The sequence below is a fragment of the Lampris incognitus genome, chromosome 12 (assembly GCF_029633865.1).
Source record: "Lampris incognitus isolate fLamInc1 chromosome 12, fLamInc1.hap2, whole genome shotgun sequence".
NCBI lineage: Eukaryota > Metazoa > Chordata > Actinopteri > Lampriformes > Lampridae > Lampris > Lampris incognitus.
Window position 1 is genome coordinate 10,276,514 of NC_079222.1, and position 13,869 is coordinate 10,290,382.

At 47.5% G+C, this 13,869-nt stretch overlaps 1 protein-coding gene across 1 annotated transcript in view; it reads left to right on the forward strand.

Annotated features, from left to right (window-relative positions):
- Positions 1-7,760, forward strand: part of LOC130122156 (glutamate receptor ionotropic, NMDA 1-like) — a 41,278-nt gene extending 33,518 nt beyond the window's left edge. The window contains exons 21-23 of the mRNA XM_056291197.1: positions 1,825-1,851; positions 3,102-3,212; positions 7,692-7,760. Coding sequence (XP_056147172.1) covers positions 1,825-1,851; positions 3,102-3,212; positions 7,692-7,760 — 207 coding nt within the window. The remainder of the gene's footprint in view (positions 1-1,824; positions 1,852-3,101; positions 3,213-7,691) is intronic.
- Positions 7,761-13,869: the final 6,109 nt, after the last annotated feature.

A 13,869-nucleotide genomic window follows, 5' to 3' on the forward strand; every position in this document is an offset into this window, starting at 1 on the left:
TTAAAGCCACAACATGTTGGGAAAGCTTGTCGTCAAACCTATTGCGTGACGACGACCGTAGTGTGCAAAGACCGTCCGCTGTAGTGGTTCACTTCTGTTTCCCCATGGGAGACGGAGAGATGCTCCATATACTGTAGTGCGTGTCCCATACCACGCCTCATCTAGTGGTCCAGCATGCCCTGCATGGCCAGGACTGTGCAAACGCAGCACCTCATCGGGGCCCAGGGCAGACACACTTCACATTAGGGCTGTCCAGATGTGTAAGAAATGAAAGAGACATAAACACGTGACTAATTTAAATACATAAACAACAACAGCAACAGAGAAACAGTGTCGTGTCACTCGGGGCATTGATTTTTACCAGGGGTGCTGTCAATACAAGCCGACGTTGACCATGTACTAATGCTAGATGTCATCTTCCAACAGGAAAGAGAGCATTTTATTGTTTGGATTTATTAACGCCTGCATTATGCCCATCACTCCTCTGCCAGCCTTCAATCATCCTCCACGCCAGCCAGTGTTACTCACCTCCTGGTCGCCGTGTCGTCACGAGGATGAGAGGAACTGGGGTGGTCGGCGGGGGTGATGGGTAGTTCAGATGTGCTGTAAAAGAGCCTAGTCATGTGACCTGATGAAAAAAGATGTACTGCGGGGCCAGTGCTGGCCGGGACCGATTTGTTTTGCTATCTGTTTTGTGTTTACCTACGTATTCGGTGTGTTCAAATCTCCCTTACCCCTCCCTCCATTCATACGACTCGGGCATGCTGAAATTCACACCACACTGCCCCGGCGGCCATAGGGCCTCCCTTCCCTGCAAGAATTCCCACTTGTCTCTCACTTAACATTTCACTCATACCTCATTTAAGATGCTGTCATTTTTTTTGTTATAAGTTTGATCTTTTAGCCTTCACCTTCACAGGTGTCCTCTCGAAACAAAAATATAGCCACGTGGAAAACATCATCTTGCATTTCACACCTTATCCGAAAACCGGTTCTTTTAATCTATTGATTTTGTTTTATGTTTATATATTTTTTATATATATATATATTTGTTTTATTTTATTTTTAATGGGTGGCACAGTGGTTAACATAGTCGCCTCACAGCAAGAAGGTCCTGGGTTCGAGCCCCGGGGTTGTCCAACCTTGGGGGTCATCTCGGGTCGTCCTCTGTGTGGACTTTGCATGTTCTCCCCGTGTCTGTGTGGGTTTCCTCCGGGTGCTCCGGTTTCCTCCCACAGTCCAAAGACATGCAGGTCAGGTGAATCGGCCATGAATGTGTGTGTGTGGGCCCTGTGATGGCCCGGCGGCCTGTCCAGGGTGTCTCCCCGCCTGCCGCCCAGTGACTGCTGGGATAGGCTCCAGCATCCTCGCGACCCTGAGAGCAGGATAAGCGGCTTGGGTAATGGATGGATGGATTTTATTTTATCTTAATTTTTTTTTTCCAGCGACAATCTCATCCCCTCACAACTTCATTCCTTTGTGCGCTCTTTTGAGTTTGTTCATTTCATTCCCTAGTGTGTGGGGTGAATTTCCGTTATACCGTCTCTCAGGTATAATGACTTTAAATGGGCTTTAGTTACGAATCTAATTATTTGTTGTTGTTATTTTACCTCCGTGATATGCATTTTAGTGGCTCTCCTGCCCCTGAAAGCTTCTCTACTTTTTCCATAACTGCCTGGCTTTGGATGTGGATGTTTGCTTTGCTAGTCTTTATATACGCCCTTTTTGGTTCCCTTGGCTTCTGCTTAAGGATCTTTAAAGTATAACGATCTAACAGCAAGTGGATGGTTATTTATTTATTTTTCTTTTCTCCCCCCTATGCAGCCCTCTTCCTCTCTAGAGACTCAGGATGTAAGAATACCTTAATATGAGCTTTTTTGCACACAAAACACCCAGATATTGTGCTCTGCTGTAGAAACAGGACAGAGAGTAGCTGTGGGGCAGCCTGATGGAATGAGGGAGGGAGGGCGCCGACATTTGGTTTGTCCTCTTGTAAGGATACGGGTAAACTTATTTCGGACAGGGATGGATTTTGAAATATTTTCCCACGCTTTGACCCAAGTCGGAACAGGGTAAACTGTATGATAGTTGACTCTAGCGACTCGATTCTGTAATATCTTTTTTTTTTTATGGCATATTGAACGTTTTGTTGATGCCTTTTCTCTGAGATGTTAGTACAGTTTGTGTTGGGGTAGCGGCACGGTGGCGCAGTGGTTAGCGCGGTCGCCTCACAGCAAGAAGGTCCCGGGTTCGAGCCCCGGGGTAGTCCAACCTTGGTTGTCCCGGGTCGTCCTCTGTGTGGAGTTTGCATGTTCTCCCCCGTGTCTGCGTGGGTTTCCTCCGGGTGCTCCGGTTCCCTCCCACAGCCCAAAGACATGTAGGTCAGGTGAATCGACCGTACTAAATTGTCCCTAGGTGTGAATGTGTCGGCCCTGTGATGGACTGGTGACCTGTCCAGGGTGTCTCCCCGCCTGCCTGCCGCCCAGTGACTGCTGGGATAGGCTCCAGCATCCCCGCGACCCGACTTCGGATAAGCGGCTTGGATAATGAATGTGTTGGGGTACAGGGGTTGGAGTTGTATGGTTTGTACAGAGGCGAAAGCGAATGTGTAGGGCAGGATAGTGTGGACACCTAAAAGAGGATAGCATTAGGTATCACCCACTGACATCCTTACTAGTCATCACTCAAACCATTCCAATGCATTTCTAGGGACCCTGGAGTGTTTGGATGTGTCAATGCTTTACTAGGGGGGTCTCCATCCTGTGCAGTCCCAACGTGATAGTACCGCATAAAGTGCAAATAAGATGCTTAAATTGAGCCTTCATGTCAGATCGAAAAGACAAACATTTCCACGATCACATCTAACAGGCTTTATCCCCTTCTTTCTCGCTCTTTAAACCTTTTATATGTCTAAAATATGCAGCCCTCATTGTTCAGACCCTCCCTCTTATTACAGCAATAGAGAATAGAGGACAACTCACTGGTGTGGTGGGTGGGATTTGGGTGGTTTTATTGTGGAAAGAGAGGGCGGGTGAAGCTGAATCCAAGCTGTCACCCTAGCCCGAGAGCACGAATAATGTTTCTACATATATTCATTTTAGGATAGGAAAAGTGGTAGAGCAGAGCCCGACCCCAAAAAGAAAGCCTCTTTTAGGTCCATCAGTACCACCCTGGCCTCCAGCATCAAGAGACGTAGGTCCTCCAAAGACACGGTAAGGAGACGAAGAAGCAACACCTTCCCTTGTTTATTCTTCCCTCTATTCTTCTTCTCTTCCGCTGTCTCCCCCTCAAACTCTCGGTTCCCTTCTCTTTCTCCCCCCCCCCCTCTGTCCTCTCTGCCTACATCCCCATCTTCAACTGCGAGAGATATTCCCATAATCCACTCACCCATTCCACGCGGCTCAACGAGCCATCGGCCACGTGTCTGTCAGTTCACCATCGATCAGCCATCCATTCAGCATCTGTAGGTGACTATCCCCTACAGGCCACAGGGCGTTAGTGCAGGATCGCAGGTCAGGCCAAGAGAGTCCAGGCCCCCAGCCACATTCTGAAGTGCTGGCGGTGGGGGTTGCAGAACTAGGGCCAGCATTGGGTTTTGATGGGATTAGGGGGGGGGGGTTGCTGCTGCTGCTGCTGAAGGAGGGGGGGAGGGGGGCACACAGTAAGCAGTCTGCCACCGGTGTTTGTTTTGGGCTGCTTTTCCTCCCTCCCTCCTGGTCTCCACGTGGATTCTGGCGATTGTGTCCCTTCAGTGACGTATGGGTGTTTGTGTGTATTCGTGTTTGTGTCCTGTCGTTTTGATTGCTCGAATCCTTTTAAATCCATCGTTTCTACGCTTGAATCCTGCACTTCACTCCGTTTCAGTTTCAGCTGTTGTTGGTTTGCTTTCGGTTTGAATGCATGCGCCGATGTTTTGTTGTCGCCAAATCTGTTTCCAATGTGGTCATGATGACCGGGCCTCCTGAGAACAAGTCGGTGTTTTTACTCTTATCAATATGTCTAATTTCAGGATTGTACTCATGGATTTCTATTAATAGGTTCACTTTTCCTTTCGTCATGTTTCGTTTGTCATATTTCTCGTCCACTACGAGAGGATTTATTTTTCAGTGTCTGTGTTGTGTGAACTGTGCATGTCTCTCTAAAAGGGTCTGTTTTCAGGTGGTGAAGACCATTTACTTTTGTCTTTTGACCATTTTTGAGCTACAGAATCTTTGATGCGTCAAGCTCTCACTGTGTTGACAGGCAAACGTCATTTAAAACATATCTGGAGAAACATTTTTTTTTTTAAATGGCCGTCCGTTGCCTACCAACATGGGGATCGCCGGTTTGAGGGCCCGTGTTACCTCCAGACACAATTGGCCGTCTCTGCGGGTGGGAAGCCGGATGTGGGCATGTGTCCTGGTCGCTGCACTAGTGCCTCCCTCTGGTCAGTCGGGCGCCTGTTTTGGAGGGGGGGGGCTGGGGGGGAATAGCGTGATCCTCCCACGCGCTACGCCCCCCCTGGTGAAACCCCTCACTGTCAGGTGAAAAGAAGCGGCTGGCGTCTCCACATGTATCGGAGGAAGCATGTGGTAGGTCTGCAGCCCTCCCCGGATCGGCAGGAGGGGATGGAGCAGCGACCGGGGCGGCTCGGAAGAGTGGGGTAATTGGCCAAGTACAATTCGGAGACAAAGGGAGGGGGGGGGTCTAATTTTGGATACTCACCCAACATTAACATTTCTCTGTCTTGGCATGACTTGTTTGCTGCAACACAGTAAAAGTATGGGGGTTTCCTCTGACCCTTCACAGTCCAGTTGAGAAGGCCCACTCATTGCTGTTGGGAGGCCTGTACTTCACAGGCGTGGAGTGCTCTGACAGCTCAGTGACCCGCAAACATTTGTGCTCAGCTGCTGAGCCAGACATAGCTGGCTGGTGACCAAATCTGACATGGGCCTCTCTGAAAACCAGCTAAACTCTCTGGAGCTAGAGCAGATCTTCACAGAGGATGCAGAAGGGCTTCTTTGCACTGACAGTATGGTGTGAACATGAGCCTTTGGAGACGTGTAGTGAAATTGCAGCTGAGTTGATGGAGGGTCACAGAGGGTCTTTGTTTTCTTCTTCTTATCCGATGTCTTTATTTTCCTTTTCTCTTGTGTTAACTGTCTTTTTATATATGGTTGTTTTTTGCATTGACCCAAACCAAATTTGCTCCCCCCCCCATGAGGCATCTCAGTAGAAGCTGTCAGGTTCGCAGCAAAAGAAGATCGGGATCGACATTGTTAATATGCACGTATATTAAGTGTTTGGATGCTGGTTCTGGAGCCCTTGGCTTATGGCCCTCAGTGAGAGAAAAAAAAATGGCGGATGTGGAAACGTAGCTCTTAGCACAACCAACCAAGATGCCAATCGAAAGATTTACCATCCTCAGTCTTTGACCATTATTTTGATTTTATATAAATGTTCTTCTTTTATATTAATGGATATCAATGGACTTTGAGTGTCAGTGTCCCTCACCCACATGCCACACTGCTCCTCTCTCCCTCTACAAGCATGTCGATTACCATAACTATGATAAGACATCATACAGTAGAAGTGGATCTAAGGTGGTTGTAGAAGTTGTGGATGTCATATTCAAAGTTGTATCTCTCACCATTGTCACCCTGAATAAGTTAAGATGTAGCTTTCTAACCAGTGTCTGTGGTTGTGGTAACGATAGTGAAGTGTCTCTCTTTTGCTGGTCCACCTGACCCCAGTAGGGTGCGCTGTTAGTGGCAACACTCACAGCAGGCCCTCAAGGTACAACACGAGGAGATCCCAATAGGGGTTGTAAGCCACATGATGATGCAGCACCCCGAGTCAAGGCGATTGGGTGACATCCATTCAAAATATTGACCAAAAAAAAACAAAAACAAATATTGAATGAATGTTTCCCATCAACGAGCACGTTAGTTGCATCATAGAAGCTTATGAAGCTCATATGCTTGAATGCATCGGCAGTATCGGCTTAAAACGAGAGGCGCTTAAGTCTTTCTGTCGCTTAAGATCTTGCTTAGCTGAAATATTAACCAAAACAGAGATAGGTAGACAAAGACCCGGCTGTCCCTTGTTTGAATTCCCCCTGTCCCTTACTGGATATCGTGAGGCGGGTTCTTCCAGCACAGCACTTTGAGTCCAGATCCAGCAGGAATGAGTGGGATTCTGACTCCAGTGTTGGAAGCATCGCTCACGATTATAAACAACCCAAATAATGGTAAACAATCATGAAAAAAGTGTAACTCATCACAGCGAATTTGTGTTGAGATATACAACACGTGGGCGTCCGGGTAGCGTAGCGGTCTATTCCGTTGCCTACCAACACGAGGATCGCCGGTTCGAATCCCCGTGTTACCTCCGGCTTGGTCGGGCGTCCCTACAGACAATCGGCCGTGTCTGAGGGTGAGAAGCCGGATGTGGGTATGTGTCCTGGTCGTTGCACTAGCGCCTCCTCTGGTCGGTCGGAGCGCCTGTTCAGGGGGGGGAGGGGGAACCGGGGGAAATAGAGTGACCCTCCCACGTGCTACGTCCCCCTGGCGAAACTCCTCCCTGTCAGGGGAAAAGAAGCGGCTGGCGACTCCACATGTATGGGAGGAGGCTCGTGGTAGTCTGCAGCCCTCCCCGGATCGGCAGAGGGGGGCGGAGCAGCGACCGGGACGGGTACAACTGGGGAGAAAAAGGGGGGGGGGGAATCCAAAAAAACAAAAACAACAGCACCAACATACCGCAAGATCTGATCACAGCCATATATGTTTACAATGTGTACCGAGCGAGTGTTGGGTTAGACTGCTGTCCCGCTGCCCATGGCTACAACATGCGGCCTCGGCATTGTAAAAAAAAAAAATATGGCCTACGCTGCTCTCATACCCAAAGCAGACTACACCGTCAAAAGACTTTGGCTGGCAAAACAGCAAAAATCACAGTTGCCATAGTAACTAAGCAGGTGCATGAGGCTGGGATTTTTTTTTAAATTTTTTTAAGAATTTTATTTGTTTGCATCGTTACACTGTAGATGCCTTCAGTTAAAAGCGCTATGTTACAAATGCAGGCTACTGACACCGGGGCCGGGTGCAAGAGTCCGACGGACCACTTTGAACCGGCCCGCTATGCGGCGAGGCTCAGCTGTAATTCATCTCCTCCCCATCCGCTGCTAAAAATAGAGAAACCGTATGCATGCATACGGATGACTCGGGATAAATGAGCTGTCCATTCCCTCCGTGGCTTGGAGATCATTGCCCAGCCAAGTTGTGGGGCTAAAAATGCCTCTAGCCGGCCTGGTTCAAATGTATTCGAGTCCAAACTCCCCGGGACCCTTACCTCTGCTCCACTTTAGGAACAAACAGCCCACCTCAGGCAGAACAAACCGGTTCTCACTGAGATCAGAGTTTAAAAGCAAAAGGGAAAAAAAAAATGTGCAAATGGCATCCGGACGTGTTGGTCTGCCTGAGAGGGGCTGGAGAACCCATCTGCTTCTTGATTTCCAAGGAAATGAAACACATGCGTTCTGCACTCTACTGTTATTTTTATGTGATTTTTTTTCTCTTTCTTTCCTGAGAACGGAAGTAGTGTTTAGAAACGTGGCTGCCGCGTACTAATGGTGACATTTTCTAAAACGAAAAAACTTGACACTTGTGTTTCTCCCCCTGCTCCTTCTTCCCTCCTTCTCTCCACCTCTGCAGCAGTACCCGCCCACCGACATCACGGGCCAGCTCAACTTGTCCGACCCGTCTGTCAGCACAGTGGTTTGATGAGGGAGAGATAGACAGATTTGCTCCCTGATGAGAGAGAGAGAGCGAGAGAGAGAGAGAGAGAGAGAGAGAGAGAGAGAGGGGGAAATAGAAGAGGAAGAAGAGGACGAGAGGGAAGAGGAGAGCTCCTTCTCTCCCCGCTCCTTTGAATGTGTTGCGGCTCCATCGACCCCTGTGCGTGGAGCTTCGAGGACACCGTGCTTTCTTTTCTTTTCTTTTCTCTTTGGCTGACCTTTCACCTTTTAGAGTCAGGATTTACTCTGGCATGAAATGATGCTAGGCTCCTAAGCATGCGTTAATACACATCTCGCGTCATGTTTTCCCAGCCTGTATATTACGACACGTCATCATCTTTCGCCTCTTACTTAACGGAAATTTAGTTACAGATGACATTGTGATATTGGATGTAATTGCTTTTTTTGTTTGTGATGATATCTACCTGATCAACTTTACTGTTTTAGGAAGCCAGTTAAGATAGGGTGCATTTGTGGATTTGGTGCAAGTATACTGTATTCAACATATCCTTTCCAGTTAAGACACCATGGATTATTTCTCAACAATATGCTGTATTATGATGGTATGTGAGACTCGATGGATATCAACCTGAGTATTTTTGTTAAGAGACACTTGCATTTTTATCTGCACACGACTGGACATTTTAGACGCTTTCTTTCTTTTTTTCCCCCCCTTTAACTCGGTCAACATTCTTAGCGAGGATACGGACTGAGCTGACATTTTATTACATTAGCCAGTGAAGATTATGCAAGCATGTGTGTGTTTTTTGGATGAATATGTGTAGCAGCAGCTGATCCATTTGTACACGGTGATCCTTTAGGTATGCTGTAAATCCTGAGTATAATTAGGCGGAGTCATTTGTTTAGTTTCGCACGTATCCATTGTTCTTTTAGGCTGTTATAATCATCTGCCAACATGCATTGTTTTTGTCCCGTGAAATACACCAAACGGTCAACTGTAACTGTAATAACTCAACTTTTCTTCCGGTTTGCTTGTTGGGTAAAGTGTTGGTAGTAATTGACATCCTTATTCTGTATATGAGGTTCCAATCAGTACTAAGCTGTCTGTCTAAAGGGTAGGGTTTTTTTTATACACTATAGGTCAGGCTCTCTTTTCTATAAGGCCAAACTCTCTCCCTCTCTCTGCAGTCTTTCTCATTTCCAGTCTCGAGGGGTTTGCATCAAAGGCCAGGTTTTTCACCCAACCAGCACTCGGCCTTTCATGCAAAAAACCTCCTTCCTCCGCAGCACTGCCTCCCGAGACCTTTTACATGAAGGGGCCCGAGTGAATTGATAACTTGGCTCAACTTGCAGCCTCCCCCTGGTGCTGTGAGTTTGTGTACATGTCTTGGTTAGATGCAAAAACGGGCCGTTTCCCATTTTCTGGAGGTGAGAAACCACTGCTGTTCCTCCCCGAAAGACGTGTCGTGTCCCTTCCTGGTGCCCGGCACCGCACGGCCACAGCACTTTACGCTGAGGGGGCTTCACACGGCCCCCCCTATCAGGTTGACAAGAACGAGTGAGGGGTCGTGAAAAGCCTTTGGGTTTTAAGTCTAATCTGCCCCGAAAGGGTTTGATTGGAGCTTTTCTTTCTTTTGGTTTGCTCTGAGGAGTACAGCTGTACATATAGACGCGGAAATAAACACGTGGAAAGTGCGGAGGCAGAAATTTTGTTTCTAAAAGTTTCTTTTTTTAATATCATTACAAGGCTGCTTCTGTTTATGCTCTTATTCCAGCCTGTGCATGTTTATGGGTGAATACTGTGTTGGTGCTTTTGGTTTGATTTTTTTTGTTTTTTTGGATGCTTGTTCTTGCCATGCACAACTAACTGATTTGTCTAAAAGCACTTCCGGTGAATGCTGTGTAAATAGAAGGTTGTTTGATATCGACGGATTTGAGGAGACCTGAATGAATTGACCTCTTGTCCAGTGACCTGCAGCAGAGAATGTCCCCCCCCCCCCACCCCACCCGGTTGTCTCGTCCGCCACTGCACGCATGCCAGACTACTTCCGCGCACCAACGCCAACATAGTCGCGCAACCCTTTTTCTTTTTTCTTAACCTCCTGAATTGGACGTCTTTACACTGAACTATCTTGTAACATAAAGGCGATTGTAAATAAAATATTGCCAATTCCAGCCTGTCTGCGGGTGTATTCCTGAAACGCTGCGTTTAACTTACGAGCCTGCGCGCGCTTCGTGACCTTATCTCTGTAAGCAGGTTCTTTTCATAGCGATGATTCTATCTCTCTCTCTCTCTCTCGCGCTCTCGCTCTCTGTGCCTCGCTCTCTGTCTCGCTCTCGCTCTCTGTCTCTCTCTCTGTCTCTCTCTCATCTAAATCTCTCTGTCTCCGTCTCTCTCTGTCTCTCTCTCTCTCTCTCTCTCTCTCTCTCTCTCTCTCTCTCTCTCTCTCTCTCTCTCTCTCTCTCTCTCTCTCTCTCTCTCTCTCCTCTCTCTCTCTCTCTCTCTCTCTCTCTCTCTCTCTCTCTCTCTCTCTCTCTCTCTCCCCCTCCCTCCCTCCCTCCCTCCTTCCCTCCCTCAAACAATCAAGAAAGCAAACCGGATTGGATTGGCTGCTGAACCTGTGGACGCTTTGGCGAACGCAGACTTGTCGCGCAGGTGAAGTAGCGGGAAGTTAGGACGGGACCGGGTTTTGAGAGTTCGCCTTCTTCCCCTTTTTATTTTCCGCGGTGACCGTGTTCGCGGTATCCAAAAAAAAAAGGCGACCCGATTTCTGGTTGAACTGAATTTGACTTGAGTATTCCGGGAGGTAGGTAGGTCCAACACATTACCGTGTCTAGATCGCCTGGGCCATGACGGCACAGTAGTTTTCTGTGGTCGGAATTTTTCCATTCCGCGTTGAGTGACACGTTAGGACGCTCGTTAGTCTCGGCTAAAAGAGCGCGAGCGGTTAAGTGTATTCCCAGACTTCACTGTCGGCTGTTGACCGGCAGATGTCGCTGTAAACAAGTCTATTTGAATGCTTTCGCCTTAGGCGGCTGCAGAAGGGTGGGTCGACGATTAACCGTAATGTAAAGGGCCGTATGGGATTTAAATCAAACTTACCTCTCATACCCTACCGAGAACCTCTCGCATATCATATTGAAAATAGAGCCTCTCACATACAGTACTGAAATACTCTCTAATATAGTATTATTAAAGTTCTCTCACATACACCACTGAAAATGAAACCTGTCGCATGTCTTATGCACGCTCAGTGATCCAGTCAAGAAAATGAAGCCTACCGCTTTATATACGCCACTGAAATTTAAAGGACATTTCACCGGTTTTTAAATGGACGTCCAATTTGTGTCGGGCGCAAATATAGTCAACTGAAGCAATGAACTCCTCAGTGCGTGCTATATTGACCGACTGGCGGTGCCTCCATGTATCAGCATGCATTGGGTGCCGACTTCTGACACTCCAAACCCCAAAATCCTTCCGAACCCCGGCCAGCTCGTGGAGGTGGGCGTTTCTTACAGCTCCGTGTACAAAGAAAGGCGTCTTAAAAAACTTCTCCCCTCAATCAGAAAACCGGGGGGGGGGAAAGACTTTAATTGAATTGGATTGGTTTTATTGACAACAAACGTGCCTTTTTGCTGTATCGTGCCTGGATGCAACAAATGCAGAGAGAGGGGAGAGGAGGGAGTAAGCTACCACCAATTACCAACAGATATTGAAATGTGCAAAAAATGACTGGAAGTGATAATAAATAAACAAACAAATAAGTAAATAACTAGATAAAAATATGACGAGAAAGCACCAACATCTGTACTGGGGTATGCTCCTTGCATTTTGCAGCAGATGGCTACAACAGGGACAGATATTTTACCTGTGCTATACTCTGCTGTATATTTATACTGCGTTAGTACTGCGTTCATATTCCGCACATATTTTTACATATTTATTTTTCTATACACATTGTTATATATTGTAGAATTATGCGCATATTTCACACATTTCTTATATATATATATATATAAATTGTCTATTTTTCCTTATAATTTCACTTTTGCTCAGAATCAGATTTTTTGGCCATGTTTGCACACACATGGAATGTGACTCCGGTGTCGTGGCTCTCAGTGTACATAACATAGAATAACAACACAACAACACAACAATCTTCAGTTATATACACAAGGATTGACTATACAGGCAAAATATATAAGATATATTTTATCTTCTAGAATGTGAGCAACTGTAACTTGACCCAATTTCCCCTCGGGGATCAATAAAGTATTTCTGATTCTGATAGTTGATACGTAGTGGGCACCGCGGGGGCCCAGTGGTCAGCACTGTCGCCTCACGGCAAGAAGGTCCTGGTTTCGAACCCCAGGTCGTCCCAGGTCCTTTCTGTGGAGTTTGCATGTTCTCATCGTGTCTGCGTGGGTTTCATCCGGGTGCACCGGTTTCCTCCCACCATCAAAAAGACATGTATGTTAGGGTTAATACTCCTGTCTGTGCCCCCTGAACGAGGCGTGGGAAGAAGAACTGGAGTTGGTCCCCGGGTGCTGCACAGCGGCTACCCATTGCTCCTGGCTACACGGCTGCCCACTGCTTCCAGATGTGTTGGGATAGGTTAAATGCAGAGGGTGAATTTCCTCTTGGGGATTAATAAAGCACATCTTATCTTATTTTATTTGATCTTTTTTAGCCTCGGCGGCACGGTGGCGCAGTGGTTAGCGTGGTCATCTCCCAGCAAGAAGGTTCTGGGTTCGAGCCCCGGGGTAGGGGTCGTCCCGGGTCGTCTTCTGTGTGGAGTTTGCATGTTCTCTCCGTGTCTGCGTGGGTTTCCTGCAACTGGCTCAGGTGAGCTCCTACCTCACCTGAGCCAGTCCCACGCAACAGGACACGTCAGAATTCTTGCTTGAATCCTGCTACATAAGACGCAGATGGAGATGTGAACCAATATGAGTCAGATGAAGATGTTCCTGTGTATTGGAAAGCAAACTTTACATGTGTGGGAAGTGCCTGGCATCCATACCAAACTGAGCTGAATGGGAATATCCACATCATGAAGAGTGAATGACTAAACAGCTCTACTGGGACCATCTCATCCAAATCTCCAGCTGAACAAACCCCTCAAGCAACAGTCATTGACCCCCTTGCTGAATTCCCCGTAAGTGTAGACAAGACAACCGGTCCTGAAGCTGAAGTCCTCGAGTCTGGTAACTCACTTAGGAGTGGCATTAGCTGGCTAAAGGACAGTCAACTGAACGATAGTGGCTCATCTGAGATTAATTTACCTGAACAAGACGTACATGTTGATGCTCCAGCTAGTCCCGTAGCTAGCATTGCTCCAGGCTCTGAAAGAGAAACTCTACCTGAAACGGAAGCGGAAAGAGAAACTGTAGTAACTTGTGTAATAAACCAGATCCACTTACCTGTATGTCCACTAGGTGGCAGTAGCAGTAAATTGGTTTACCCATTACTACCTAGGACCTTCCCCCGGATGTAGTTCTGTTGTGTGACGAATGCCTGCCAAGATGGCTGTGCTGTGTGGTGCTCCCGAAGTTGTCATCAATATACAAGTAAACAAATCCTGTGTGTGTGCTTGTTTCGTGTAGTCAAGACACTACATATTTGGCGACGAGGTTCGAGCCGGGCAGCGCTGCTTGTACGAGAGGAGCGTGTGGGTGAGGAATCCCCCCCCCTGGAAGAACGAGGGGGGGGGAAACAAAAGTTAAACTTTATTGAAAATGGCCGGGACAATAGGAGCTCTGGGAGCGTTTGAATCAAAATGTTCAAACTTGGGAAGAATACTGCGAGGTTGTGGAACATTTCTTTATCGCAAACGGAGCAGAGGATGCAGCCAAGCAGAAGTCACTTCTCGTAAGTGTTGTTGGTGCACAAACGGATCGTGTGATGCGCAGTTTGCTAAGCCCTGATAAGCCAGGAGAACGCACTCTCCGAGAGTTAGTGACGTTGTTGGAAGACCACTTGCACCCAAAACCCAGCGGAACCGCACAGCGCTTTAAATTGGATCCGCGCATGAGAAAGCCCAACGGGTCTGTTGCTGAGTCTGTGAATCAACAACGGACGCATTCAGAGGAGGCTGTTGTCGGAGACCAGTCTCACATTTGAGGACGCGCTTAAA